The sequence below is a fragment of the Hemibagrus wyckioides genome, linkage group LG03, assembly GCF_019097595.1.
Source record: "Hemibagrus wyckioides isolate EC202008001 linkage group LG03, SWU_Hwy_1.0, whole genome shotgun sequence".
In the NCBI taxonomy this organism is placed as follows: Eukaryota; Metazoa; Chordata; class Actinopteri; order Siluriformes; family Bagridae; genus Hemibagrus; species Hemibagrus wyckioides.
In genome coordinates, this window is record NC_080712.1 from 13,741,122 (window position 1) to 13,769,032 (window position 27,911).

The following is a 27,911-nucleotide window of genomic DNA, read 5'->3' on the forward strand; positions in this document are numbered from 1 at the left end:
ATGTGTGAAATCAGTGAAAACATAAAAAGTAAAACTGACAGCTATGTTGAGTAGTGAAAGAGAGCATTTCCACATGCACAGTATGAAGACAGTTCAAGGGATTGGGAATGAACAGCTGTGTAGCCGTAAGGCAGATGCACTGATGCACTCGTCATGCCTAGTGCCAAGCCTGTGGAGGCAGTGTTATGATCTGGGATTGCTTTAGTTTTCAGGTCTAGGTTCAGCAACAGTATGGACCTTAAAAATGAGGTCAGCTGACTGCCTGAAAATATTGAATGGAATTGTTATTTATTTATTTATTTTTGTTCTTCCCTGATAACACGGGCATATTCCAAGATGACAATGCCAGGATTCATCAGGCTCAAATTGTAAGGTGGTTCAGGGAGCATGAGACACCGTTTTCACACATGAATTGGCCACCACAGAGTCCAGACCTTAAACCTATTTAGAATCTTTGGGGGATGTGATGGAGAACACTGTATACAGTGGTCTGACTCTCCCATCATCAATACAAGATCTTGGCAATAAATGAATGCAAACCTAGATGAAAATAAATGTTGTGACATTGCATAAGCTAATCAAAACATTACCACAGTGAATGCATGACATAATCAAAGCAAAAGGCGGTCTAACAAAATATTGTGAGAAGGCAAACATTTACATCTTTTTGTTTACTGTAAATACATCAGTAGATGAAGAAGCATACACGACACAGATAATATAAACACATAAAATAAATATTTCTTTTTATAGTCACACCTCACACAAGTTTAGTACACAGAAATTGTATGCAGAACTGTGCAGCATCACTCTGTCATGTCCTCTTACTGTCAAAACCTCACATCTGAACTGGATTTGGGGAGAGAGGGAGGAGAGCTCAATACATATCTTAATGTTTTATGAACAGTTATCATTTCCCTTGAGACTGATGCTTTCCGAATTTCCTGCTGAATTAATACATGTGGGGAATTTTGTCTGGCACAATAATCAGGCATAATTCTGTTGTGTAAATGTAACACTTGGACAAACATTATCAGACCTGTCAAATCAATAGATGTCACAAAAATAATTCCAGATTAATCCACAAACCTCATGTGTGGAGCTACAGTATTTTCCATTCTTTGTTACTGGAGAGAAGAAAACTACAAGCACGGCAATGTGGCACCTTTGATGAGCTATAGCTTAGAAAGAGTGAACCAGAGACTAAACTCCAGTGCTCAATAGTAGCACTGGAGCTTTGAGCTTATTGTTTAAACCATTTCATCAGATGTAATGTTAGAGAAAAAACAAGGAGGCTGAGAAGAAGAAGAGAGCTCAAGGAGCTCTAATAAGCCAGTCATGAAGGTGTCAGTCAAGGTGATTTAGGGTGACAGTGGGGGTGACAGATCATTTTTGACACATTGAGGACACACAGCTGCCTAAGAGTTGGGAAATAGTACCAGCAGTGAGTTCTCATACACTTTCATGACTTTTGTCTTCTTTCCATGTACCTGGTAGTATAGCCACTTGCTTGCACATCTCCTTAACAAGAACACAACTATAGATTACATAGAACATTTTAAAATAAATAGCTGGTCTTTATAAAATCAGGGGTCTCCAAAGGATATTAGAAACGCATTGGCAGACCCATTCTACAGTGTTGGAAATAAAGCTACCAAGCTGCCAAAGTAAAAGCAGTGAATGAATCGATCCTGCTGCATGAAGATGCAGGATGAGTGAGCTGTAGACATTTCTTATTAGTGCAGCAGCTGGTGTTAAATATTATAACTATATTCATTGCAATTGGATATGAATGCCATAAAAATACTACTATTTAATCACGTAAAGTCCAATACAATTTCAGGTCTGCTTTCAAAATTAATATTAAATATATTAATATATCAAATGTGGTCCCTTTTTTACAAAAAGAATCTTTTTCAGTCTTGCTGAGGCCTTTGGGGTATATGGCAGGAGACTTGTAAGTAACAATTTGCTGATAAATAACAGAATCAGTGTGAATGAAGGAAATCTGATAATAATAACTGAGAAGTCTAGTCAGTGAACCCGTGGTATGAATCAGTTAAGTCGTCTCAACAGTTAACATACTGCTTATGTGAATTTAAAATGATTTTTATTGCAAAATATACCGACATTGATTTTTTTTTAACTGCACACAAAAATAGCTTCTTCAGCTGATTTGGTTTATGGCAATAAGCTGTGTAATTAAATGTTACTAAAAATATAACACAAGTAGCTCTTGGCCACCTTCATTTGGTCAAAATAGCTCTCAGGGGAAAAAAGGTTGGAGACTCCTGTTATAAATATTTTAATGAGGGAACTGATTTCTAAGAAAAGTGCCTTCCTAAAACCCAGTAAACATTACATTTTTTCTTAAACATAGCTTTACCTCAACACTTTTCACTCTGCATCTGCTCATCACATTAAAGTTTACATAGCATAATAGGGAATTAAAACATGGAGCAAGCTTTTATATAACAAATGATGCAAAGAATGTTCCTGTGTCCATCCTGAAACTGATCATTAATTATTCTTTATATTTTAAGATCAACAAATTGAAGATGAATGTTATGAACGGGACTGGGCCAAAATTTCTCCAAAATGATTTACTTTTAGTTATTGTTGCTAAAGCTGGCTGAACATGAGAGACTGAGAGCGCTGGTGCAGCAATCCCGGCTGCCTCCTGCAAATCTTACCCCATATCTCCTCTATGGTTCTTACATGGAAGGCAAGTGTCACACTGCCAAGAGAGTACTAGGAAAGCAAGTTATTTATATTTAGGCATAATAAAGCTGTCACTTCTGTACAAACAGCTGTGAACTGTTTTAAATTCCTCTCTTTTGTAAGCTGTAAAGTAGAATGTACATATGTATATGTACATATATGTTCACAGAATGTGCCATGTTGGCGGTATAGAAGGCACTCCTTGGCACTGGCTAGCCATTTCCATCTCATAAAAATCTGTCATCAATTCTTAGCCGTTAAAATAATTATGAAATGAAAACAAGCATAGAAGACATTACTGAGCTTAAACTTTTTCTTCCTTTTTTCTTTTTTTTTAAACCAAGAAATGAATGAATGCATTATACACTTACCCTGTTTTGAGTTGTGTAGAATTATTTACCAAGTCAATGTAAATACCTCAGAAAGGTAGTAATACAAGAGTGTATTTGCATGTGAGTGTGTGCTGGGCATGAGAATAACCTGAGTTGAAGCACACTTGGCGATAAAGTAATACATCCATCAACCACCATTAGCCGTGGACAGCTCAGATTATGCAGTTGACTTTTTGAAGACCTGTTTAATGTGTCATAGATGTCATTAATCTTGATATTTCTGTGACGCAAACAGGTAGAAAGGGGTAAATGACTTTTGTCATTATTAAAATGAATGTCTTTGAAACAAAGACAGCCTCACTCTTTAAGTCTGCTGTACTGATATATGCCCTGTTTAACTTGGGAATAGTTACTGTTTAACCGAGAGACATATACATGCATCAATATATATTTTCAATTAAATTTATTTGTATAGCACTTTTAACATTGTACATTTAAAGCAGCTTTACAGAAGTATAGAGCGACAGAAAACAATTATGAAGTTTTAATTACGTTGCTATTTATCTCTAACATTTATCCCTAATGAGCAAACCTGAGGCAACGGTGGCAAGGAAAAACTCCCTTGAAAGGAACCAGGCTCAGAAAGAAACCCATCCTCATTTGGGTAAAACTGGTAAATAATTATTTACTGGGTAAATAATATAAAATGTAACTAATGTCCTTTCTACAACAGTTTATATTCAAGTGGAATTGTGCAACCAAGAGCTCCTGAAGATTTAATAGGTCAGCATAATTTCTGAGTTCATTATAGACTTAACACTAATTCCTTCCTGCCGAAGTCCTCATATTGATGATATTGTTACTGGATGGTGATTTCCTTTTCTCTCTTTTTCTCTGCATAGGAGAGGATCTGATTTTTGCCCTCTTCTGTTAGGAATTAGAGCAGAACAGACAGATACAGGAGATGACCAAAGATATGCATACGATGCATAAGAAAATGATAAATAATACATTGTAGATTTGCACTATAAATGCTGCCACCGTTTGATGTTAAATTCTGTTAATGCTTTTCAGCACAAATTCATGCAATATTAGAAGTGTGTTGATTGATACACCCATATCTGTCAGTCTAATCTAAGTCATATTTGTGTCTAAAATGCATGCTGCAGAACTGTTTTGGCTTAGAGCCAATGTAGCATTTCTTTTCTCAGAATGTGTGACTGAGTAGCAGCTGCTGGGGTCAACTGAAGCCTGGGTTTTGCTCCTTAAGAAGAGGAAAGGAGCTGCCTGATAACCGCAATGTCCCATGTGTGTAGCTGAGAGGTCATTAAAAAGGACATGCATGTCTCTGCATTTATCTCTCAGCTCAGGATCAGTATGAGACAAGAAGAGAAGAGGGGGATTGCAGAGAAGGAGCATCATCTCCAAGACTGAGTGAGAGAACTGAAGCTGAGCTGCAAGCAGGTTACCCAAGACACAGAAACACTACTAACAAATGCAGGAATTAAAGAATGGAAATTCAACCGACTTTGAGCACAATTCTATCTGGAGAGAGTTTTGTAATGCCATGTTCAAGAAATGTTGTTCAATCAGAAAAGTTAATCACTCCATGAAATCAAAAAGGGGTAAATACTGAAGGCTTGAAAAAACTTTTGTTAGCTTAATACATCTGAACTTTCCCCTAGAAATAAAGCATCTTACCATATAATTATTATGGGTAACCTTCTTCTTAATATTATATCATTCCGTTCTGTCTGTTTAACATAAATGTGCTAGGCAATCTTTAGCCATCTTTCTCACCCCTAATTAGAGGATCAAATAATGTCTTCAGCCACATCTGACAATTTCTTCCATGATAATAATCACCCAGCAGCAAAGCAGACATTTTCAGCTTCAGGAAGGGTCTCATAGGCACCTATAGTAGGCTTAAATCTAGCAATGGGAGCTAGCAGCAGCCTGAGCAGAGTTGGATGGTGCAAGGCAACCCAAAACATCACACAGGACCTGTTGCAACAGAGCAGGTTATACTACAGTGCCAGGCTCCAGCTCACTTGCACATGAACTCCATGATGCTTGTTTGCCTAATAGAATATTCCCTCCAACACTACAGTCCTAGGTTTCACAATGAACTCAAAGAAAAGCTCTGAAGCAGGCAGAACAGATTCACTCCGAACACATTCCATCGCCTCAGCATATGATACTGGCATCTGTTGAGGATGCTCTAGGCCTGTTGAGATTTAACTGGCTTTATACTTGAGACATATTTACTTATCAGGTAGAGTCTTTGATATATCAACTCACTACATCTAGCTCATCAGCCCTATTTAAATATGGTTTCCTTTCTTTACTTTACATGTGACGTAATTTATGCAATTATTCCGTACATAACCCAGGATATATCCACTAACAGCACGCTTGCCATCAGATTGCTAATGCAAAAATAGCATGTGTAATTTGGGATAATGATAAAATACGGTACTAGGTGTACAAAACAAAACACAATTGGCCAGTCCATGTAACTCTTAATATTAGGAGCAATAAAATGATTTTGGTAGATACGATTGTTTTCCATTTATGATGAAATCATCATGTTAATGTTAATGCTTGCCAAAGGCAGAGAATACGTCTCATTGCCGAAAATGCTTAATGTATCACTTGAGAAAAAAAAAGTGCAATCAGTCTTGATGATTATCAGAGAGATAGCAGAATGGGGACACAGATAACAGAGTATACAAAATGGTTAGAGGAAAACTGCAGAAAGGACGAGTGGAACAGAGGAAGAGAGACGTGAAGAGTGGGAGACTAAAGTGTGATGGATAACAGAGTGAGTAGATGACAGGAGAGGAGACGTGATAAAATGTTCAAATTATCAAAAGAAACAAAACTGGGAGAAAAACATGCAGGTTCAAGCATGATGATAGTTGACATAGTGCATCACCAGACTCCACTCCAGGTGCTCCAAACGTGATGCATCTTAATGCTGAATCTGATGCCCTATTGTGGAAAATAATAACAGTGTAGGTTGAGGTTAATGGATACAGCTTTTTACCATGAGAGTGAAGAGTGGTTAAGTGTCTACTCTTTCAGATTGGATCAAAAAGGAACATGATCTGTATATATGCCGTAGTTGCTTATCCCCCTACCTATTTTTGTTCATGCAAATATGAATTTGGTTTGTTTAGAAGCAGAACTAGGTCAACGTGTCCAAGTAGAGGGCAAAGATGCCTCAAATATGGTGCAGCTAAGCAATGGTCCTGCCTTATTTTTTTTTTTTGTACATCTGAGTAAATATTCTGTATGTCAGATGGACAGACAAACTCAAAAGCCACAGTAAATAAATAGCATGGGTAAAATTGTAACACACTTGTTTTCTGTAAAACAGCTGTGTACATGCATATACAATATCTCTGTCCATCTGGAAAAAATGCACAGCAGGATTCCTCTGATCTCTAGCTAGAGATACAATCTTTATAAAAAAAAAAAAAAAAACTCTAAATACCCTTGTTAAAATTGCAAGTTTTTGTAGTGTAAAAATTAAAACCAAGATAAATCATGTCAAATTATTTTCCACCTTTAAAATGATATAACAATTAGCAAACTACTCAAAACATTTTTGGAAAAAAAAGAAAAAAATGTTGTGTAAAAGCCCTGTGATGGGTTGGCACTCCATCCAGGGTGTATCCTGCTTTGATGCCCGATGATGCCTGAGGCTCCCCGTGACCCAAGGATAGATCGGATAAACGGTACAGACAATGAAATGAAAAAGAAATGTTGTGTAAAAATTTTGGACCTGAAGTATTCTTTTCTAATATGTTTTTAAGCCCTTACATCTTTAAAAGCTGCAATCTGTACACTTGTGTACTCTCTACCCTAACGTCTGCATAGTTTTCAGAGTTGGTGAATGATTATTCTGTTTGCAAAATTGTTAGAAATCATGTGTGTGACCTGCATTACAATTGTCATGCCTGTTCTATTTGTATATATTCTTGCTTCAGAGGATTTCAGGCTGTTAAGAGTAGAGAAAGGTGACACTTCTGAGATAAGATGCACCCACTAATATTCTTGCTCATTTACAGATTAGGATCGACTGCAATGGATGGCGATGTTCTTTAAAATTTTAGAATTAAATTAGAGTTAAATTATAAAAACTATAATGAAATGGAAACAAATCAATCCATAACAAGAAAAGGATTTATGAGGTCTGCATCCTCAATCAATTGCATAACAATATGTGTAAACCTGTAACTGATACAAGATGCAGGTATAGACATGATGCTATGTGGAAAGTATGAAGTCTATCATTTAAAATCCTGATTCATTTAATCTTAAATTAAATTCTATTTGATTTAAACTCAAATTAGAAAAAATGTTACAGTTGTTCCAACATATTTATGTATAAAATGGTCATGAACTGAACATTGCCTGTACATTAGTGCTATTGTTTTTATGTGCAGGTATAGAAAGATTGGCTGTTCAATATGGAGCCTCTGCTTTTGAATTATGCAGACACTGGGCTGAGGACGGTGGAACTGCATCTATGTGTACTCTGCTGGCACAGGTAGAGCAGCAAGTCACTCAGTTACTGACCATTCAGTCTTTTGCACAGAAACAGTTGTGAGCCCGGTCATTTTCTTACACCAAAAATCTACCAAATGAGCTATAGGGAAACCTTCACTGTGAAATGCTGGAACAGATGACATTTATAGAGTATGTGTTAGAGTATGTATATACTGTCTCTTGAGGTTTTTCCTATGTATTTTTTTCTTCATTTATTATGTTTAAAATCATATATAATAAATCGTATAGCCCAAGTGGTTCAGCAAAAAAGTGTTCATCCTGTCATCTGAAGATCGTTGGAATCCTGATGATGCCTCAGCCATCCATTGCCAGGATTCCAAGAGAGCGAAATTGCCTATGCTCCAAGGGAGGCATACTCAATATCAAGTGACATATATCACAGAGACACAAGCCAATTGTGGCTGACTGCGAGCTCATGAATGTGGAAGAGGGTGGCTAGTTTGTTCCGTATCTGTATGACGCATTATAAGCCACACTTCAAAAAGATGCAGCTGGCAGGATACATGTGATTCAGGGAATGCATCAAAAAGATGCAGCTGGCAGGATACATGTGATTCAGGGAATGCATCAAAAAGATGCAGCTGGCAGGATACATGTGATTCAGGGAATGCATCAAAAAGATGCAGCTGGCAGGATACATGTGATTCAGGGAATGCATCAAAAAGATGCAGCTGGCAGGATACATGTGATTCAGGGAATGCATGTGATAGCTTTCATACTCCCTGTTTGGCAACTATCATATGATAGGGAGACCTGCCTGATAGGTGGGAAATAAACAAAACCAATTTAAGGAAAAAATAAAGGAACGTATAACCATATGAGTGTATCTTGGGAGGGACTATGATGTTTGGATTTTGGAGAAGGACATAAATAAATTACCCCAATGCACACCAAATGATGAGGAGTTAGAAGATCAGAATAAATAGTACTTAACTGTGTCTTTCCTTATCACTGGGATGGTACATTTAAAGTGATATATTTTTTGTACTTTTACTGTGTATATTACGAATGGAATCGGGGATATAGTGTACCAATTCAAGCGTCATAGACCCAGTGCAAATCAATAACTTAGATGGTTGTAGCACAAACACAGCATGTCCTAAAAATATGTAAAAAGGATGTGACAGCCATTATTTCTTTGGGTCAGCATTTTTTTTTTTTAATTTACTTCAATAAATGACGCACAAACCATTTGTAAGTTGAATTAGGAAGAATACATAGAACAAAAGGAGGCCATATTTAGTGTTCTGAACCCCCAGATCTGTTGCACAGTATGACATTTCCTATTTTGAGGTATTTGAAAGCCAGTACATATCATCTCAACATATACTGACATATACAAGTTACTTACTATGCTGTAAGGTGTTAAATTTTTATTTTACTTTAATAGTGACTGTTTGTGGATTCATAAATGTTCTGGTCTGCTTGCTAGAGTTATATAATCAGACTGATCATATGTATATTACTATCATTTTGTCTATTAATAAATGAAATTAACTAGTCTTTATCTCTATTAGACTTGTGTCCCATTCAGGGTGTATTCCTGTCTCGTGATCAGTGATCCTGGGAAAGCTTCTGGAGCCACTTTGACTAATGAAAAATGCTCGTGTTTGTAACAATGCTGTCTCTACAGTTGTCAACAGCGTCCAAATACCTTCTATATACCAATCTGTTTGCCTGACTAACCGTCTGTCTATCTCATCCCTCAAATTTCTCTGTGACAGCTATGACAGACGAATGCAGATTGGAGAAATTACCCGATTAAACAAAATCAGCATATCAGTGAAGCCAATCTTTAATTTATGCTAAAAAATAAGGAATTAAAATCTCATTCTTACTGATGGAAATGACTTTATTTCCCTGACAAGGTCTCACTTTTTTTCATTAAACATTGCTCATTTAAAGTTCAACCATTCAACAACATATGCTATTTTAGAAGATGATGGATTTTTTCCCCTTTTTTTCTATCTCAAGGCATATTAGTTTAGTCCCTGCTCGGTCTATAGGCATTCATCTTTTTCAACGGGCAACCCCTTTCATGTAGCCCCTGCTGAGTTTTATTTATTAGAATCGGTAGCACATTGCAAAGAGGATGGGTCTGGGTAACATTGTGCAGGAATGGCAGATAGTAGGAAGGTCACTAAATCCAATATAATTCATCATCATTAAGTTCAACCCTGGTGCCCCACATTATTTGTGGAAAAGAGATCTGGCAAGGTATAAATGGGACATGGCAGGGGGGACTAGTGCTGTAATAAGATCATAATGAACACAGGGACCAGTATAATAGGAGTTTATACTTAAGCTTCTCCTATTGTCCTGCATAATGCATGTAATTCAGCTCCGGTTCTGCTGAAGAGGAAATAGAGCTTTAAGAAGTCACTGAAGATGTACATAACATAAGTATGCACAGAAAATAAACCTAAAATCTGGTAAACTGTATTTGGAGGATCTTCTTTGGAAGCTTTGAATCCTAGTGTGAGAACTGTGATTTAATTCAAAGTTATTTGTTGATTTTCTTGTGGGAATTGTCTCCATTCTTCAGGGGATATACATTATTTCTAAAGGGTACTTAGTCTAGAAGATCTTTCTCCTTGAATCAGGAAAAAGTAAGATGATTCATATAGCCTCATAGAACATAATTTACTTCATAGACTACAATTCTTTTAGGTCTGTGAGTCACTGGTAATACATAACAGGAAATAGTTTTATAATGGCTGATAATGGAATGATTTACAGTGAGTAATCCAGCACAAGAACATCATTAGGATGAAAAACATTGTCAGAAACAAAGGAAAAAGCCATGGGGAAAAAACACAGTGGAATTTCATGCTTTATACCGAATAAGTAACTCAACATTTCATGACCTTAGACAGTTTGGCAGAAAAAGAGTTAACCATCTAGATGCTTTTTCAGTGTATTTAAAAAAAAAATAAAAAAAATCATTAACACAAGCAGCCATGGGCAGCCATGATCCACATTCTGCATACCTGTTGAAAGAAGAGAGCAGACTTTAAGCCTTATGTAGAGGAGAAAGTTAACTGTAGATGTTTTGCACATGATTGAGTGCAAACGTACAAACCAGGGTTGGCCACTGGTCTTACCAGGTGTAAATATTGTGGCACATTGGAAGGTTTTCAGCACTGCAGAAATTTAAAACAGTCATCAGCATTAATTATTACAAGCATTTTCCAGCTACATGGATTGTGTTAAAGTAAACCATTCCAGTGTGATCATAGACTGATGAGCCAGCAGAAGGAGACGAATGTGTAGTTGCACTGAAAATGTACAATGGGGTCCAGAAATCTGAATGGGGTAATTCCATTCTAATTAAATGTAAGATTACCAATTATATTACTGACAACAACTTATTTGAAGTGTAAAGTCTCCTTCTTTGCTTTATTGACAGTGAGCTGGCACAGACTCCACAAGTTTGTGCAAAACCTTCTGATCTATTTTAGATTACATTTTTTTCGTCTGAACACAGACTTCAGTAGAAGAGGTTAGTCATGAGGAAAATCTGACCTTTTGTACAAACCAATTAAAATGGATCTCAGACTTTTGGACCCCACTGAATATCTTCATGTGTTTAATTTGACTATACTTTTTTTTTTTTTTAAAGTGATTTTAGTTAGAGCAGCTGTCAGAGATGTGCTTTTATGGAAAATTCATCAAAATATCCTGGCTAAATAGACTAAAGAGTTCAGCAGCACCATGGAATAAAAGAAACCCAAAATGAAAGGTTCACTCTGCTTGTGTGCATACGATCTCAGTTTGATTGAATCCCACTCAGAGAGAATTACAGTCAGTCAGGAAGGTTCCATCCTTCCTGAAGTGCAGATGAATAGATACGCAGCTGTGAGGGAGATACTGTGAAACATCCTACTACTGTTTAAATGGGATGTGAGTTCAAACAGTACCGTGCTGAGTGCTTTGGAAAACTTGACCCTTCTACAACCTTAGATGGAATATTTCGATGTTACCAGAGAGCAAAAAAAACAGGATTTGTTCATATAAATGAATAAATTAAGGAAACAATGTTGTTCTGAGAGTGTTAACTTCAAATAATTAGATGCTAGCAAGTGAAATGATCTTTTATCATATAACTTATAGCACTATACAATATAGCAATAGTATCGGAGACTTAGTGTAAGTAAACGTAAGGTAAGATAACACTTAGCATTGGAGTTCATTTTAGATCGACACCATCATTAAGACTGTACTGTGGTGTAAATCAATGAGGCAAATGTATGACTAAGTAGTAAAAAATCCCAGTAATCCATTGCCAGAAATCCAAACTTTATAGCGTTTTTGATTATGATTTACAAGCAAATGGATTAAATATAATAGGAAACACTGAGTCCATGTTATATAGCTAACAATAACTGAAAATGCCTAAATTCTACATCAGATTTTTTAGAAAAGACATCATTCATTCATTCATTCTTCAGTAATCGCTTTATCCTAGGCAAGGTCAAAGTAGATCCGGAGCCTATCCCAGGAACCCTGGAAGCAAGCAGTACATCACAGGGCACCTGTAAAAGGTGGAAGGAACCCAGAGGGAGAATGTTTAATGTAATTATTTTTGACTGCTTAAATGTAATTGGTCACACACCTTGTCATTCTGATCACTGACATAAGATCGTGACATGAGACATAATATACACTGTTTTTACCTCATTTAATAACAATTCTACATTATTATCACATAAACACACAGTTCATTCTGAAATCTTTTCGCTCTGACTCACTTAGTTTTTTTGTCCTAAGAGTATAATATCAAAAAATATATAATTATAAAATAATGTCCAAAGTAGAGAAAACATTCCTGTTTAAACTAGGCTATGTGTAATTTATTTAATGGTTTAAACTTATAAATTACAATACAATTTGTTAAAACAATGTTATAAAATGGAATCATGCACAATTTATACTGCAGATCATGATGAGTAGTTGGAGGTAGGTAATATGTAATGTTATGTAGCTTTGTTTATCCTGTGTCTGTAGTACTGGCCACGTGAATAAGTTATCGAATAGAACATGACATGAATTTTGTACAAAAAGACAAAACAAGAATATTTCATATTACTGGTAACACTTAAAGGAGGAATAAACAGCTACAACACCTATTGCTAAAATTGAGCTATTGCTATTCAAGGGGTACTGGCATTGTTAAAGCTGTTGATCTCATGGGCCTTTTGAGCTTCAGAGGTAACACACACTGAATCCTGTTATTGTGGTGGGAAAAGATGTTCAATAATCCCTCGTGACATGTAATTGTGATTTTGAGTTCATGTCTTGCTCTGTTACATAGGGCACACTTTGTTTTCTGGGATGGGCAGCTGGCTGTGGGAGCAGGAGTTGCTGTGCTGCTCGTTAGGATTCGGTGGAGTGCTAGCAGCAGGGATTTGGGCAGCTATAGCTGACATCTCGCCCGTGTTGCTCTCACCGGTCATGCCTGCTCGTTCTGTGGACTGGTTCAACTGCACTGTGGTGTTGTCGCTGCAGGTGAGCAGCTGGATCAGGCACTTCCTGAACTGAACAACACAAACAGGGCAAATATCAGAGAAGTTTCCAGATCAGGCATCTAGGATTTATAATCTCAGCTGGCAAAACAAATGTAAGGTAGATGAATAAATTGTTCACCTCAGTGACCTGAAGCACTCAAGCTGCACACCAGATATGAAAAGAAGTGAGAAATGTAAAAGTAGCAGTGACAGCTGATGGCAATATTAGATGGGAAGGTTTAAATCTAATCTAATAGTTAATTTTATTTCTTATTTGTTATGCATTTTTTGTTCTTTAAAAATGAATAACAATAACAGTGAATAATTCAATGTATTAGCATTGTTAGTTCACATGTACCTGCTGATGACACCTGAAAGAGATGTTAGCAAATGGAAAAAAAAAAAAAAGCTAAGAAGGCTAAGATTGTACAAAAAAAATATACTCAGTGTAGTTATCTCACATGACCATGAATGATGAGGATGCATGAATTTATAATTGTGGGCTCATTAGAATTAGCCTGAGCTTTGCTTCTTCAAACCACTCTGTGTATTTCTCTGCACTTGGTTACATAAAGTTGAAGGCTTTTGTAAATAATTAGACCAAATTAAAACCGCATTTGTTCATTTTTCATAACTGAAAAACAGAAGAGAAAAACAGAATTGAAAAACAGTGTTTAATCCATGCAGCTAGCCCATATCCTACCCCTGAAATGATGGTCAGATATATCCGGATCATTGCTCTAGTTTAGAAGTTTCTATGGATCTACACCGTCAAAAAGAGTTTAATTTTATCTGAATGCTGTTGGTATAACCCCTTCTCCTATTATTCAGAGAATTGGCCCTTTTCATCAGGCTTGTAGTATGTGAACAAAAATATAACTCTAGCAAAACTGTTATCAAGGCCATTGGGGCTTTAGAGCTTATAAATGAAGTGATATATTCTATAATCCTGTTCATCTTCTTCTTTCGGCTTTTCCCTTCAGGGGTCGCTACAGCGAATCATCTCTCTCCACCTATCCCTATCTTCTGCATCCTCAACACTTACACCCACTAGCTTCATATCCTCATTTATTACATCCATATACCTCCTCTTTGGCCTTTCTCTTTTCCTCCTGCCTGGCAGCTCCATGTCCAACACTCTCCTACCAATATAGTCACTCTCCCTCCTCTGGACATGTCCAAACCATCTTAACCTGGCCTCTCTAACTTTGTCCCCCAAACGTCCAGCATGAGCTGTCCCTCTGATGTACTCGTTCCTAATCCTGTCCAACCTTGTCACTCCCAAAGAGAACCTCAACATCTTCAGCTCTGCTACCTCCAGCTCTGACTCCTGTCTCTGTCTCAGTGATACTGTCTCTAAACCATACAGCATGGCCGGTCTCACCACTGTCCTGTACACCTTCCCCTTGAGTCTCGCTGAAATATTTCTATCACACAGAACTCCCGACACCTTTCTCCACCTATTCCAACCTGCCTGCACTCACTTCTTTACGTCTTTCCCACACTCTCCATTACTCTGGACTGTTGACCCCAAGTACTTAAACTCCTGTACCTTCTTCACCTCTTCACCCTGTAATCTTACTGTTCCACTTCCCTCCCTGTCATTCACACACATGTACTCAGTCTTACTATGACTGACTTTCATTCCTCTTCTCTCCAGCGCAAACCTCCACCTCTCCAGGTTTTCCTCCACCTGCTCCCTGCTCTCACTACAGATCACAATGTCATCTGCAAACATCATTGTCCAATGAGACTCCTGTCTGACCTCCTCTGACAACTGGTCCATCACCATAGCAAACAGGAAGGGGCTCAGAGTTGATCCCTGATGCAGTCCCACCTGAACTCCTCTGTCTGCCCTACAGCACACCTCACCACTGTCCTGCTCCTCTCATACATGTCCTGCACCACTGACATACTTCTCTGCTACTCCTGACTTCCTCATACAGTACCACAGCTCTTCTCTTGGCACCCTGTCATACACTTTCTCCATCAACATTCTCAGAGCAAAAATTGCATCTGTTGTGCTCTTTCTGGGCATGAAGCCATACTGTTGCTCACAAATTTCCACTACCTTCCTTAACCTAGCTTCCACTACTCTTTCCCATAGCTTCATTGTATGGCTCATCAACTTTATCCCCCTATAGTTGCTGCAACTCTGCACATCACCCTTATTCTTAAAGATCAGCACTAATACACTTCTTCTCTATTCCTCAGGCATCTTCTCACTCTCTAAAACCCTGTTAAACAGACCAGTTAAAAATTCCACTGCCGCCTCTCCTAGACACTTCCAGACCTCCACTGGGATGTCGTCAGGACCAACTGCCTTTCCACTTTTCATCCTCTTCAAAGCCTTCCTGACTTCATCCTTTCTAATCTTATCTACTTTCTGTTCCACAGAGTTCACCCCTTCTACTCTTTGTTCCCTCTCATTTTCCTCATTCATCAGCTTTTCAAAGTACTCCTTCCATCTCCTCTGTACACTCTCCTCACTTGTGAGCACCTTTCCATCTCTATCCTTAATAACTCTAACTTGCTGCACATCCTTCCCATCTCGATCCCTCTGCCTAGCTAACCTGTACAAGTCCTTCTCTCCATCTCTAGTGTCTAACCTAGTGTACAACTCATCATACGCCTTCTGCTTGGCCTTAGACACCTCCCTCTTCACTCTGTGCTGTAACTTCTTGTATTCCTGTCTATTCTCTTCAGTCCTGTCCATGTCTCACTTCTTGGCTAACCTCTTCCTCTGAATACTATCCTGAACTTTCTCATTCTACCACCAAGTCTCCTTATCTTCTTTCCTCCTTCCAGATGACACACCCAGCACCTTTCTTCCTGTCTCCCTGATCACTTCTGCTGTAGTTTCCCAGTCATCTTGCAGCACTACCTGACCACCCAGAGCCTGCCTCAACTTCTGTCTAAATTCCTCACAACATTCCTCCTTTTTCAGCTTCCACCACTTGGTTTTCTTCTCCATCTCTATCTTTGACCTCTGCTTACAGACCATCAAATTTATCCTACACAACACCATCCTATGCTGTCTGGCTACACTCTCTCCCACTACTACTTTACAGTCACTAATCTCTTTCAGATTGCCTCTTCTACATAGGATGTAGTCTACCTGTGTGCTCCCATCTCCACTCTTGTAAGTCACTCTATGCTCCTCCCTCTTCTGAAAATAAGTGTTAACCACAGCCATGTCCATCCTCCTAGCAAAGTCCACTACCATCTGTCCTTCAAGGTTCCTTTCCTTAACTCCAAACTTGCCCATCACCTCCTCATCACCTGTGTTCCCCTCACCAACATGTCCATTAAAATCTGCTCCTATCACCACTCTCTCACCTGTTGGAATACTCTTTATCACCTCATCTAATTCACTCCAGAATCTCTCTTTCTCCTCTAACTCACAACCTACCTGTGGGGCATAACCACTAACAACATTCAACATCACCCCTTCAATCTCCAACTTCAGACTCATCACCCTGTCTGACACTCTCATCACCTCCAGAACATTCCTCACAAACTCCTCCTTCAGGACCACACCTACCCCATTTCTCTTACTATCCACACCATATTAAACAGCTTGAATCCTGCTCCTATACTACGAGCCTTGCTACCCTTCCACCTGGTCTCCTGGACACACAGTATATCCACCTTCCTTCTCTCCATCATATCAGCCAGCTCTCTACCTTTCCCTGTCATACTACCAACATTCAGAGTTCCTATTCTCAGTCCTACACTATTACCTTTCCTCTTCTCTCTCTGTCTACACACTCTCCTTCCTCCTCTACTTCTTCGACCAACAGTAGCCCAATTTCCACGAGCGCCCTGTAGGTCAACGGTGCCGATGGCGGTCGTTGTTAACCCGGGCCTCGACCGATCCGGTATGAAATTTAGAGTACTGACGATTCGCATGGTTAAATTTGGCAATGTTTTACGCCGGATGCCCTTCCTGACGCAACCCATTCTATTTATCCAGGCTTGGGACCGGCACAGAAGTCACTGGACTGTGACCCCCATGGCTAGATTCTATAATCCTGTTATGTTCAGAAAAAAAATATGCTAAAAGCTACATTCATGTCTGAGTATTTTCAGAGCTGAGTGTGGATGTCTTTCTCAGTTATCTTGATAGCATCACAAACTGAGCATCTCATAGAGGGTGAAAATCTGGTTTCCTAGGTTGTACGTAATGCATCTAGGTTTTTATCATTTTCAAAATTTAAAAATTTAAAAAATTGAAGTTCCACTCATTCCCTGCGTTTGTGCACTCCTGTATGTCTTTCCCCCGATTAGCGTCCCTGTATAAGTTCTGTCTTTTGGCCTCATATCTGTTTAGCAGCTGGTGTTTAGGGTTAGGGTTAGGCCGGTGTTTAGGTAGACTGCTCTTGCTGTTACTCCAGCATAAAAATTATATACTGCAACAAAAAAAGATGTAGTGAACGCTAAAATAGCTAATGACTAAACCTTGGTTCACAATATTAAGAAACCCCTTGAGGGTTGAGTGGTTTCAGAAAAATTTTCAACCCAGTTAAATCTCAAAACCATCTAAATCCAATATACAGAAAGGTGAACAAATCAGTGAAACATCAGCTTACACACATTTGTCAAAAAGCAACATAAAACAATCATTAATGATTTTAAAGAGGTAATTAGTGTAATATGAGTTAAATGAGAGTGAGGACTTTATGAAGATTATCATTTGTTAAGTGGCTTTTCCCCCTAAAATTACAAACTGCTACTTTAAATATCGTGATGAATAACAGTATAAACATACCATAGTTGTTAATGAAAGCTAATGAAATGTGTAAATGTGAGCTAGCAAAAAAGACCCCCAAAAAAGGTTCCACACCATGATCTAGAAATAGAGATTGGTCGTAATCTGCAGTAACAGATATTGCCTTGTGACTCTAATAGAATTGGCCTTGTCAAATTAAAAAAAACAGTAATTAGTTTAGCTTATTTTGAGAGTTCATGCAGAGGGAATCAAATTTAGCTCTAACACAGATTTCCCCTCAGACATTAGTCATGTCTGTGGTTTTAATATGAATTAATGGCTTTGCTTATGATCTATTTATTAACTACTAACATTGATAGATATCTGTGCACCCTAGAAATAAAAGGAATATTAACAGACCTTTAAATCACATAAGCACATTGAGCCCTTCTCCAAACTTCTCAACCCAGTAGTTTTGTTTTAATTAAGTAACTTATTTATTCTGTGGTCTAGGGTTTATATGTTTTTGTAATAGGAGTATTGATGACTTCTTATTGAGAACCTGCAGTGAGCTTTTCCAGGAGTAGTTTCATAATCAATGAAAACATTCTTTAGGGATTAAATCATTCAATACTATCCTGTAAGGAAAGAAGAGTACCATTGATGCAAAAAACCCATGAAATCGTGTTCATTTGTAAGAAAGGGTGCACTTCTAAACACCTGTCCCACTAATCAAGCATAAAAACTGGAGTATGCCATTCAACACTAAAGAACAATATAATATAATATAATATAATATAATATAAAATATATATATATATACATATATATATATATATATATATATATATATATATATATATATATAATATAATATAATAATAGTGTGTATAAAATGATTTATATTAATATTATGCCTTATTGATTTCATGGACTCTTTAACAAAGTTTAAAACACGTGACCTTGCTAAACAACAAGATTGTCACTTATTGCCCAATTTCGTTCTTCATAAATAAATAAATAAAATAATGAAAGCTCAGGATTTTAATTTAGTTTTATTGTTTAACTTGGATTCAAGAATCTAAATGTGACAAAGGTTATATTATTAGGTACAGGACAAGGTACCTTATCAAGCATACAAAAGGTTTTTTTGACCCCAGCTATAACTTATATTCTATACCTCAGCTATATCTAAAATCTTCAGATCATCCAGTGGTCTGATGAATGTCATTTGCAATTGTTACCAATTTGTGGTTTGATGGTGCCTCCAAATGCCTCTCCTACAAGTTTCACTATTAGTAAAAACAACTACCTCAGGTTGTAATCATTTAGAATCATCTGGACACTTGACTATCTGACACCAGAACAATCAAATTCATCAAGAATCATCATCTGAACACTTCACAAATCTGACCCTGTACGTCACATCATGCGGTATTCCTAAAATGGAAACATAGTCATTTGGCCTTGAACTGCTCTTGCCTTGTGTATACTTGAGTATAGGTGCTACGGATAAAAATGATCTGCCACATGAAATAAATAAATAAAAATATAAATAATAAATCTCAGAAATTCTATAATGTATGGTGCTAAAAAGCTTGATAAAAGACCAAAGCATATGCTGCCCCTGGTGGTGCTGATTTAATGGTGTTTCCCTGTCCTTTGATCTGTATTGCTATCGGTAGGCTCCTGAGTTCAAGAGGAACTCACCATCCATTCCTGAATGCAAAGCATGACAATAAATAAACCCAATGGCGAGATTCATAGAAAACTGACACAATAAATCCCACAAGTCTAATCTGTCTAAAAACGGATACTAAAGCATATTACATTACAGGTACAGGTGTGCACAATGCAAATGTATTCTCTAAGGTACAGCAGCAGTCCTTAGGGCCTAACTGGATAATTGATTTTCCTTTAATCTAGTTATGATAAGAGTTGCTCTGATGTTCCTATTTCTCTAATTAACAGAGAAGAGCATACCAACCCAGTGACAGGCATTTCTCCCCAGTGGCACAATGAAACCCCAGTTTAGCACCATGCTGACAAATGAAAATCCCTAATGACTATATAAGATAGATAACATCATAGAAAAAAATGTGTTACAAATAGACATAGTATTATAAATATACACAAAACAAAATAGGACAGGGAATTTTATAAAAATATATATATATCTATGCATGATTTTTCTTCAACAGCGAAGTAGAGAAATTTGTTTAATTAATCCTGCTAATTGGCATGAAAGAGTAGTGAGACTTATTATAACCGTAACAGCTGAACATTTAGATTACTGAACATTTTAATTAAATGCCGAAAAGCAGATCGTTCTTTAATATCGCTTCCAATATGTCCCTTCCCCTGTTTTTTTTAAGACGTTACTCACACGTTCTTCAGTCTTGATTCCATGTGATTTCTAAAGCTTATCGGGCATGGGCTGGATTGAATAACTATGATGATAAAAAGAACTGGTATAAAAATGATCCTTGAACATAGTTAAACTTTTGTTTCGCTTTTTAAAGCACTACAATGTTTCTGTGCTAGAAGGTTTGAGCCTACCCTCTTCAGAGAACAAATGTTCTACACATAACGTTTCTAGATGGAATAATTTTACCATTTCAAAAGCAAACCTTGCTTCATGTTATTGTGAACCCCTTGAGGGGGCTGAGGGTTGAGTGGATTCAGCAAAATTTCCAACCCAATTACATCTCAAGACCTTCTTAAACCAATCTATAAAAAAAAGTGAACAAATCAATGAAACACCAGCTTACACACGTTTGTCAAAAACCAGTAATGATTTTAAAAAGGTAATTAGTGTAATGTGAGTTAAATGAGAGCGAGCTAGGACTTTATGAAGATTAGCATTTGTTAAGTAGCTTCTATTTCTTTCTTGTTTTTCCCCTAAAATTACAAACTGCTATTTTAAATATTACGATGAATAACAGTATAAACACACCATAATTTACGCTTTATGTGTTAATGAAAACTACAGTGTGTGCTAGAAAAAAAGACCGCCCCCAAAAAAGGTTCCACGCCATGATCTAGAAATAGAGATTGGTCGTAATCTCCAGTAACAGATATTGCCTTGTGACTCTAAAGACCAGTAACACTAACAAATCTTAGTTATTAAGAAAAGAAGAAAGCTGCTCTTTGATCAAGTTTATGTGTCTAAAAGACATTTTATACTGTACCACATCTGGTGAGGCAGGAAAGTCAGAATGTCTTCCATATCTTGTTACACATGTCTCCATTTTTTGACAGAAATTTATTTTTATTACTTGATTTTATTTTATTATTATTGTTATTTTTTTTAAGATAAACACAGTAACCCATTTAGCAGCAGGGATCCTTAACTGGGACAGTCTTAACCACATGAAGCCCTTCTTCTGCGGGCTGAGATTACTTGTGTGTGTTTTTTTTCATACAAGGTTGATTGGTGAATATTGCTTAATTTCTTTTTTTTAAACATCATACTTTCATATATAGACTTTGATGAAGCTATGTTATTTTTATTGTTGTATGTACAAACCTGAGGTACTTTATATTCCAGCCTTGCTCTTTTAGAGTGACGCAGAAAGCACAGACTGTGCAAATACTTGTCAACTTATTAAAGCAGCTAAAAGCTTCTGAATATTAGACACTGGTGTGAAAAATAAGGATCAGAACTCAAATCTGTAGGATGATGTGATGGAACTACAAATCATTACATCAGATTCTAACAGATACCTTATATAAAAAAAAGGCAACTATTTTTATATGAATTTTGTATGTTGCCATTTATTCTCTTTTACAATTCTAAAATATTGGAAGAGAGCAATGAATGTTGTTTCCTCAAAGCATTGTAGTAAAATGATCAATGTTAATTTTTACAGTGAGCACTTTAGAATATCTTGATCATGGCATTACTAATGAATCACTTCGTGAGAGAGCCACTTTGTGAATAAAAATGAAATTCAGGTTGGTTGACAATAATGCCAGCGTTGATTCTGAAATTAAAAATTGTTTAGAGCAGCAAAGGAAAATGGGTGCTATTTATCTGGCTGAATCAATGTATTTTTTACAACATCTTGCCCTTTCTCTTGTACACTTGTCTTTTATTCATGACCAATGTTTTATTTAGCAAGGAGCAAAAATCTGACAAAGGTGGCTGGAGAAAGAAGAAATAAAATAATCTGCTTGAATTCCTTCAGATTTCAATCTTACATCAATATGCTGTGATGGTTTCAAACCAGCTGTCACACAGATGGACGCCAGACTCAGACACACCCTAACTAAATACTCTGATGATATTTACTATTGAGGCCAGATTTGAGAATTTAGAACATTGAACAAATCCAAAAATGCTAAAAAACTTCTTCCGTACCTGTTTGTTCATAAAGACGTAGATGATGGGGTTGTAGACTGCAGCGGTTTTTGCAAAAAAAGCAGGAACAGCAGCCAGTATAGGGTCTAAGTAGATGGTGGGGTGAATAGTAACGATGATAGAGAACAGTGCATATGGCGTCCACGCCACCATGAATGCTACAATCATCACCACAACCATATGAGTCACCTGCCGGTCAGGCTTCCGGGCATTCACCAATCTGCCATGTGAATTGGACACCTGCAAAGAGACACTGGTATGTGGAATTCAAAGCAAACACATTGATCATTCAGTGGTAAATCTGACACTCTAAGTCTACTATTAAGCTCTACAATGTACAATCAAAAAATCACTTCTATATAGAACATACGACATGAAATGTATAACTATCTCACAGTGCATTTAATTTGATACAGGAATTGCTCCATTATAGAACGAAAAGCACTTTTTTAGAAGGTGGTAAAAACTGCCCAATGCATTATTGGGACCCCACTTCCTCCTGTTTAGAGGAAGTGGTGTCTGCGTAAAGCTTGCAGCATCATCAAGGACACCTCTCATCCAGCCCATAATCTGTTTACCTTAATACCCTCTGGGGAGAGGTTCAGGTGCCTGCAGTCTTAGGGTCCTAGGGACCAGCAAGGAACAGCTTTTACCCCACAGCAGTCTCCTTACTGAACTCTTCAACTCACTAACCCCCCCTTCACACTGATAAACCCCTCAAAACTGCAACATATCACTATATATATTCTCTGTACATTCATATATATATACTATACTATGTCTATACTTCACTACTTCTTTGCACTTCTGGTTAGATGCTAACTGCATTTTGTTGCCATGTACCCATGTGCAATGACAATAAAGTTGAATCTAATCTCATCTAATCTAAATATATATATAAAAATATTTTTAATGAGTAATGGTATGCAGTTTAATCCAAAACAATGTGCCTGACGCTGCATTTTTCTCCAGCAAGAGCTCCAGACTGACCTTTCTTAGCTTTCGCAGCAACTTGCTGTAACACACGATGATGACACCCAGAGGCAGGATGAAGCAGGTGAGAAAGAATGTGATGATGAAAGTGTGGTCATGCGGGTCACCAGAGTACCTGTTGAGAGTCAAAACCAAGCCTCTATTACAGGACAGACAGTGAAGAGGTAAGATTGTTGTTATTACTGATTTATTACTGTCACTGCATAGTGAACTGATACGAGTTAACAAGTTGCTAAACTCTATTGTGACAAAAGCATGTGTTTGACATTTGAATTTCAACAACGTTTTTGGCCAACAATAGTGCTGCAAGTGAATGTCATCTTTGGATTCCATTACAGCTTTGAGGCACTAAAGGATTAACAATATTGAGTATGTTCAGTTACACAGCTGTAAACAGAGCAAGATAATTATATGAAAATTACTTCTTCAGTACAGCCCTGCCATCTAGGCCAAAGGTCATTCAAATGAGGTAAAACATTGCTAGACGTTTTCTAGCAAGCATTTGCCTATTGCAGTCACGTTGTGTAGATAGCAGCATGGCATTTTAGTGGAAGTGGTAAGCAGTGTATTATAATAAGGCATTGTGTGTCAGTTGGCAAACTAATTGGATTATTACAAACTGGGGGAAATTAATGAGTTTAAGATTATTATTATTTTGTTTTGTAAGAATCAATAGAAAATAGGATGCTTCTGGTTGCTGAAACGACTAACTATGAATTTTTTAAAAATTAATATGCTGAACAAAAATATCTATAAATGCCAGGCATCTGGGCTGCTGATTTGTCCACCCCTGCATTTATTTAAAAATGGTAATAAAGCACACATTTTGATAAAGGTAAAAAAAAATACATCAGACTTCTCAGCCTGAAGTCATAGCACCATTACTCAAACTCTTTTCACTAACTTGTCTGCACCTCTCCAGGTGCTAAAGAATTTTACACACGAAAGGGGTCTTTCGAGAGCAGTGCAGCAATTCTAACTTTCTACATTAATAATCTGTATGAATAAGTGAGCTGTACCATAAGTACTCAAGAGCAAATTGAGGATGAGTTCATCTTACTTGTTCGAAAAAGCTGTACGAACATGAAGGATTCTATATCTATACACACAGAAAAATATCTGTATTCTGTATTCTATACACAATACTGCTTATACCTTGATATATTTATTGTCTGCAATGCTGCAGTGTAGAATAGTGAAAAAATTTCTACCCTGATTGTGTTCCCTGTTCATAAGTGTGTCATTGGTACAGCTCAGCAGAGATTATGGTACCAGTCTGTGTTTTGTATCTTGTTCATAGTAGAGCCTGCTAGCAGCAAAAAAGAGCACTCTCACCAGTTAGGTTCGCAGGTGGTGCCAATCTTGCTGACTGTGTAGCTGCTCCAGCCCAGTACAGGCGGGATGGTCCAGATAAAAGAGAATGTCCAGACAAACAGCAGTCCCAGTGCTGCATGTTTAACACGGAGACGGACGTTTCCCAGAGGACGACAGATCACAAAGTATCTTTCGAATGCAAGGGTAGCCAGGGACCACATACCCACTATACCTGGTGTGAAAGAAAGACCCAGGAATAAAATTTGTTGATAAATACATTCATTTTCTCCTCAAAATGATTTCTTAAAAAACCATACACAGTATATAAAGCTGAATCAAAAAGCATGTTGACATTATTCATTCATTTATCTTCAGTAAGCACTTTATCATGGTTTTCCTTGGATCCACAACCTATCCTGGGAACACTGTACACGAAGCCTGGATGACAACCCAGTAGGTCTTGACGGCCATTTTTCAAAGGTACTCTCGAGTCAACCTAGATACCGGCAACACACTCCATTTCCCAGAATGCACACAGCCAACAAACAAGGTCACCCTGAAATTCACGTTCTATAACACAAGCACTTTGTCACATTCACAGTCACCAGATTTCTAATCATGCACACCTGTCACACATGGTGAAGAAATGCTCAGTCTTTCCATGCCTGACATTACTGTCCCTTTTTATCTGTGTTGTTTTTCTGGCTTTTGATCTCCGTCCGCTTCCTTGATTTTGTATTTTGTATTACCCCTCATATCATTGTTCTGCCTGTTTATAGTTCACGCCTTTTAATAAAACACTAAATTGCATTGAAACTCAGTTCTGTCATCTGCTACCATTTTGCGTCTTAAGGCCTCGTCAATTTCAGGCTATCATGTTCCTAGAAGTTTGTTCTCTCTTCAATACTGACACAATGAAAAAGTAGATGGCACAGCTCTGAAAACAAATGGTTCTAATCAAAATCCATCCAAGTTCAGATAAAGGATGGTAGTTTCCATATGAATGTAGATTTCAGAGGGCTGAACAAATTTCTAAAAGCCCATACAGAGCAGTGAAGCTGTCAGATATTAATCAATCCAAGCATCCACAACATTGCGTTACGTCTATTTAATTTCCTTTGGTGTCATTTTACATTAAAAACTATTAACTTGAAGTATGAAAATTGTATCAAAAGTTGATATGAGTGCACAATGATCGATGAGTGCACAAAGATCCAGCAGTAGGTTGTCTTGATTTGATTAATTAGATATCATTTATTTGATTACATTAGGTTCTTAAACTTGTTCCACATAAACACTATTGCCATAATCACTTTCAAACTCAGTTTGCTGCTTCTTTCATCTAACTTCTATGTTGGTAGATTATAATCCTATTATGGGTTAAAGTACAATTTCACAAAGTCCATAAGCCTATGCCCAAACATGCAACGCAGTCACATGCTCCATCAGTAGACACTCTTATAAAACAGATTCTATGTAGCAGCACTCTGGGTATTCCTTAGCCTTTTCTTGCCAATCTCTCTAAAAAGCCATTACATTATTGTAAGCCTCAATCAAGCTGTAACTACATAATACACTGTAGTAATTAGACCTCTTTTATAGTACCTCAATCTGAAAGAATGCAGCTGTGGAGCTGAGGCTTCACTGTACCACTGCATCACCACCCCAGCTCATTCTGAATGCTTCAAGATCTTCTATATACTATTGTAATTTACAGTTTTATCTTCAAAATTTATTCTATACACAAGACATGAATGGAAGAATGATAGATGCCATTTAGTAAAACCATGAGTGCTACACAAAGCATCTTTGAAGTTGGATCCAAATGAACACTGGGAAAGTGTATTCAATCCTGAAAGCGTTCATTCTAATGGATTTTCTATATATAGGAAAGATAAATTATTTAAGGAAACTCTCTCGTATTTGCAGGAATGAGGAATTTTTGAACGTAGCTTACCGAAAAAAGTGACCGCAAATCCCTCCAGCACGCACGCCCAGGACCCCAAGAAGAAATAGCCGCGATAATTTGTGACAACGCTTAAAGTCCCACCGATCAGTGACATGAAAAAGTCTGCCACCGACAAATTAACAATGACAAAGTTTAACGGCTTTCTGAGTTGTTTAAACCTGTAGGTAACCAGCATGACCAGAAAGTTCTCACACAGAGACAGCGACGTGATCACGACCATCCACGATGCCAACACTTTAAAGTTCCACGGCGCAATGGATTTCACAGGTCCGGAAAATGGATCATCTGGTTGGATCGCATCAGCTGCTTCTGTGTGATTAACACCGCTCACTACTGTGCCAAACGAGCCCATGTTCTCAGTCCATGTGAACTTCTGGTACTGTACAGTGCGTTATGTTTTACATAGCCATGAACGCGCGTGTATAGTTTTTTTTTCTTGTTGCGCGCATTAAGTTAAGAACAAAGCCAGAATGATCTCAGTGCGCTGATTATCGACGTGTTTGTGCTCAGTTGGTGCAGGAAGTCCATAACGGCTCTTTTGTCTGTGTAATCCATGCGCGCAGTGCAGTTTACAGTATGTCCGCAGTTTATTTGTGACGTCACGGATGCAGGAAAGTGATCGTCCCATGAACTTAAACCGTGAACTTGAGTTTGTGTAGTGCTTAAGTAGTAATCTTGGGTCACGTCTCCAGTTGGTATGATTACAGTTCCGCGTCTCCGGTGGCTTTATATGAGCTATAAACGTCCTGCCAGGCAACACTCCTACCCTCGAGGAACAGCGACGTTTCATCCTCTCCCCTTCCATCTGCTGACCTCGACCATCTACAAGGAATGCGTACAGAGCGCGTGCGTAACGGCGGCTGCGCAAAGCAAAATGTTTTCCCAAGCTCAATTTCTGCAAGAGCGCACAATTGTGAATGGTCTCGTAATAGCATTCAGTTACGCTTTGCCATAATTTGTATTACTGTATTGGATTATCTCACTTTATTTTTGGTTTATATGCATTTCAATGCAATTGCGCCAAATGGGAATCGCTGCGCCTTTTCTAAATTTAAATTGAATTTATACTGAATTGTATTGTACAAGGCAGGTACGTAGCACCATTGCTGGAACAGCAGGAGACATGTCTGCAGGTCGATTTTGGACAAAATGATTACTCACATCGATCAGTGGGATAGTTACAGCTTAAGTCCATGCAGCTCAAATTCCAGAGAGATCTGTGAAGCGTAGATATTTGTTAGAGACCACTAATTAATTTTTACTAATTCACTATTATCATTCTAATTAACTGATTCATCTAATAATAAAAAAAAGAAAAATGATCTCACTGCAGTTGTATTAATACTGGTGCAAAATATGGTCAACAATATATGTATTCTTTAAGGGTTCTTAGGGCTCTCTTTGGAAACCGTTCTAGTACTGC

General features: G+C 37.6%; 1 protein-coding gene across 1 annotated transcript; it reads right to left on the reverse strand.

The window, feature by feature from the left end:
- Positions 1 to 12,474: 12,474 nt before the first annotated feature.
- valopa (vertebrate ancient long opsin a) lies at positions 12,475 to 26,840 on the reverse strand. Its single transcript, XM_058380583.1, has 5 exons — positions 26,477 to 26,840; positions 24,541 to 24,751; positions 23,203 to 23,320; positions 22,213 to 22,452; positions 12,475 to 13,168 (listed from the first exon to the last, which is right to left on the reverse strand). The coding sequence occupies exons 1-5, from the start codon at positions 26,838 to 26,840 to the stop codon at positions 12,938 to 12,940; spliced, it is 1,164 nt and encodes a 387-aa protein (XP_058236566.1). The 3' UTR covers positions 12,475 to 12,937.
- Between the last annotated feature and the right edge of the window lie 1,071 nt (positions 26,841 to 27,911).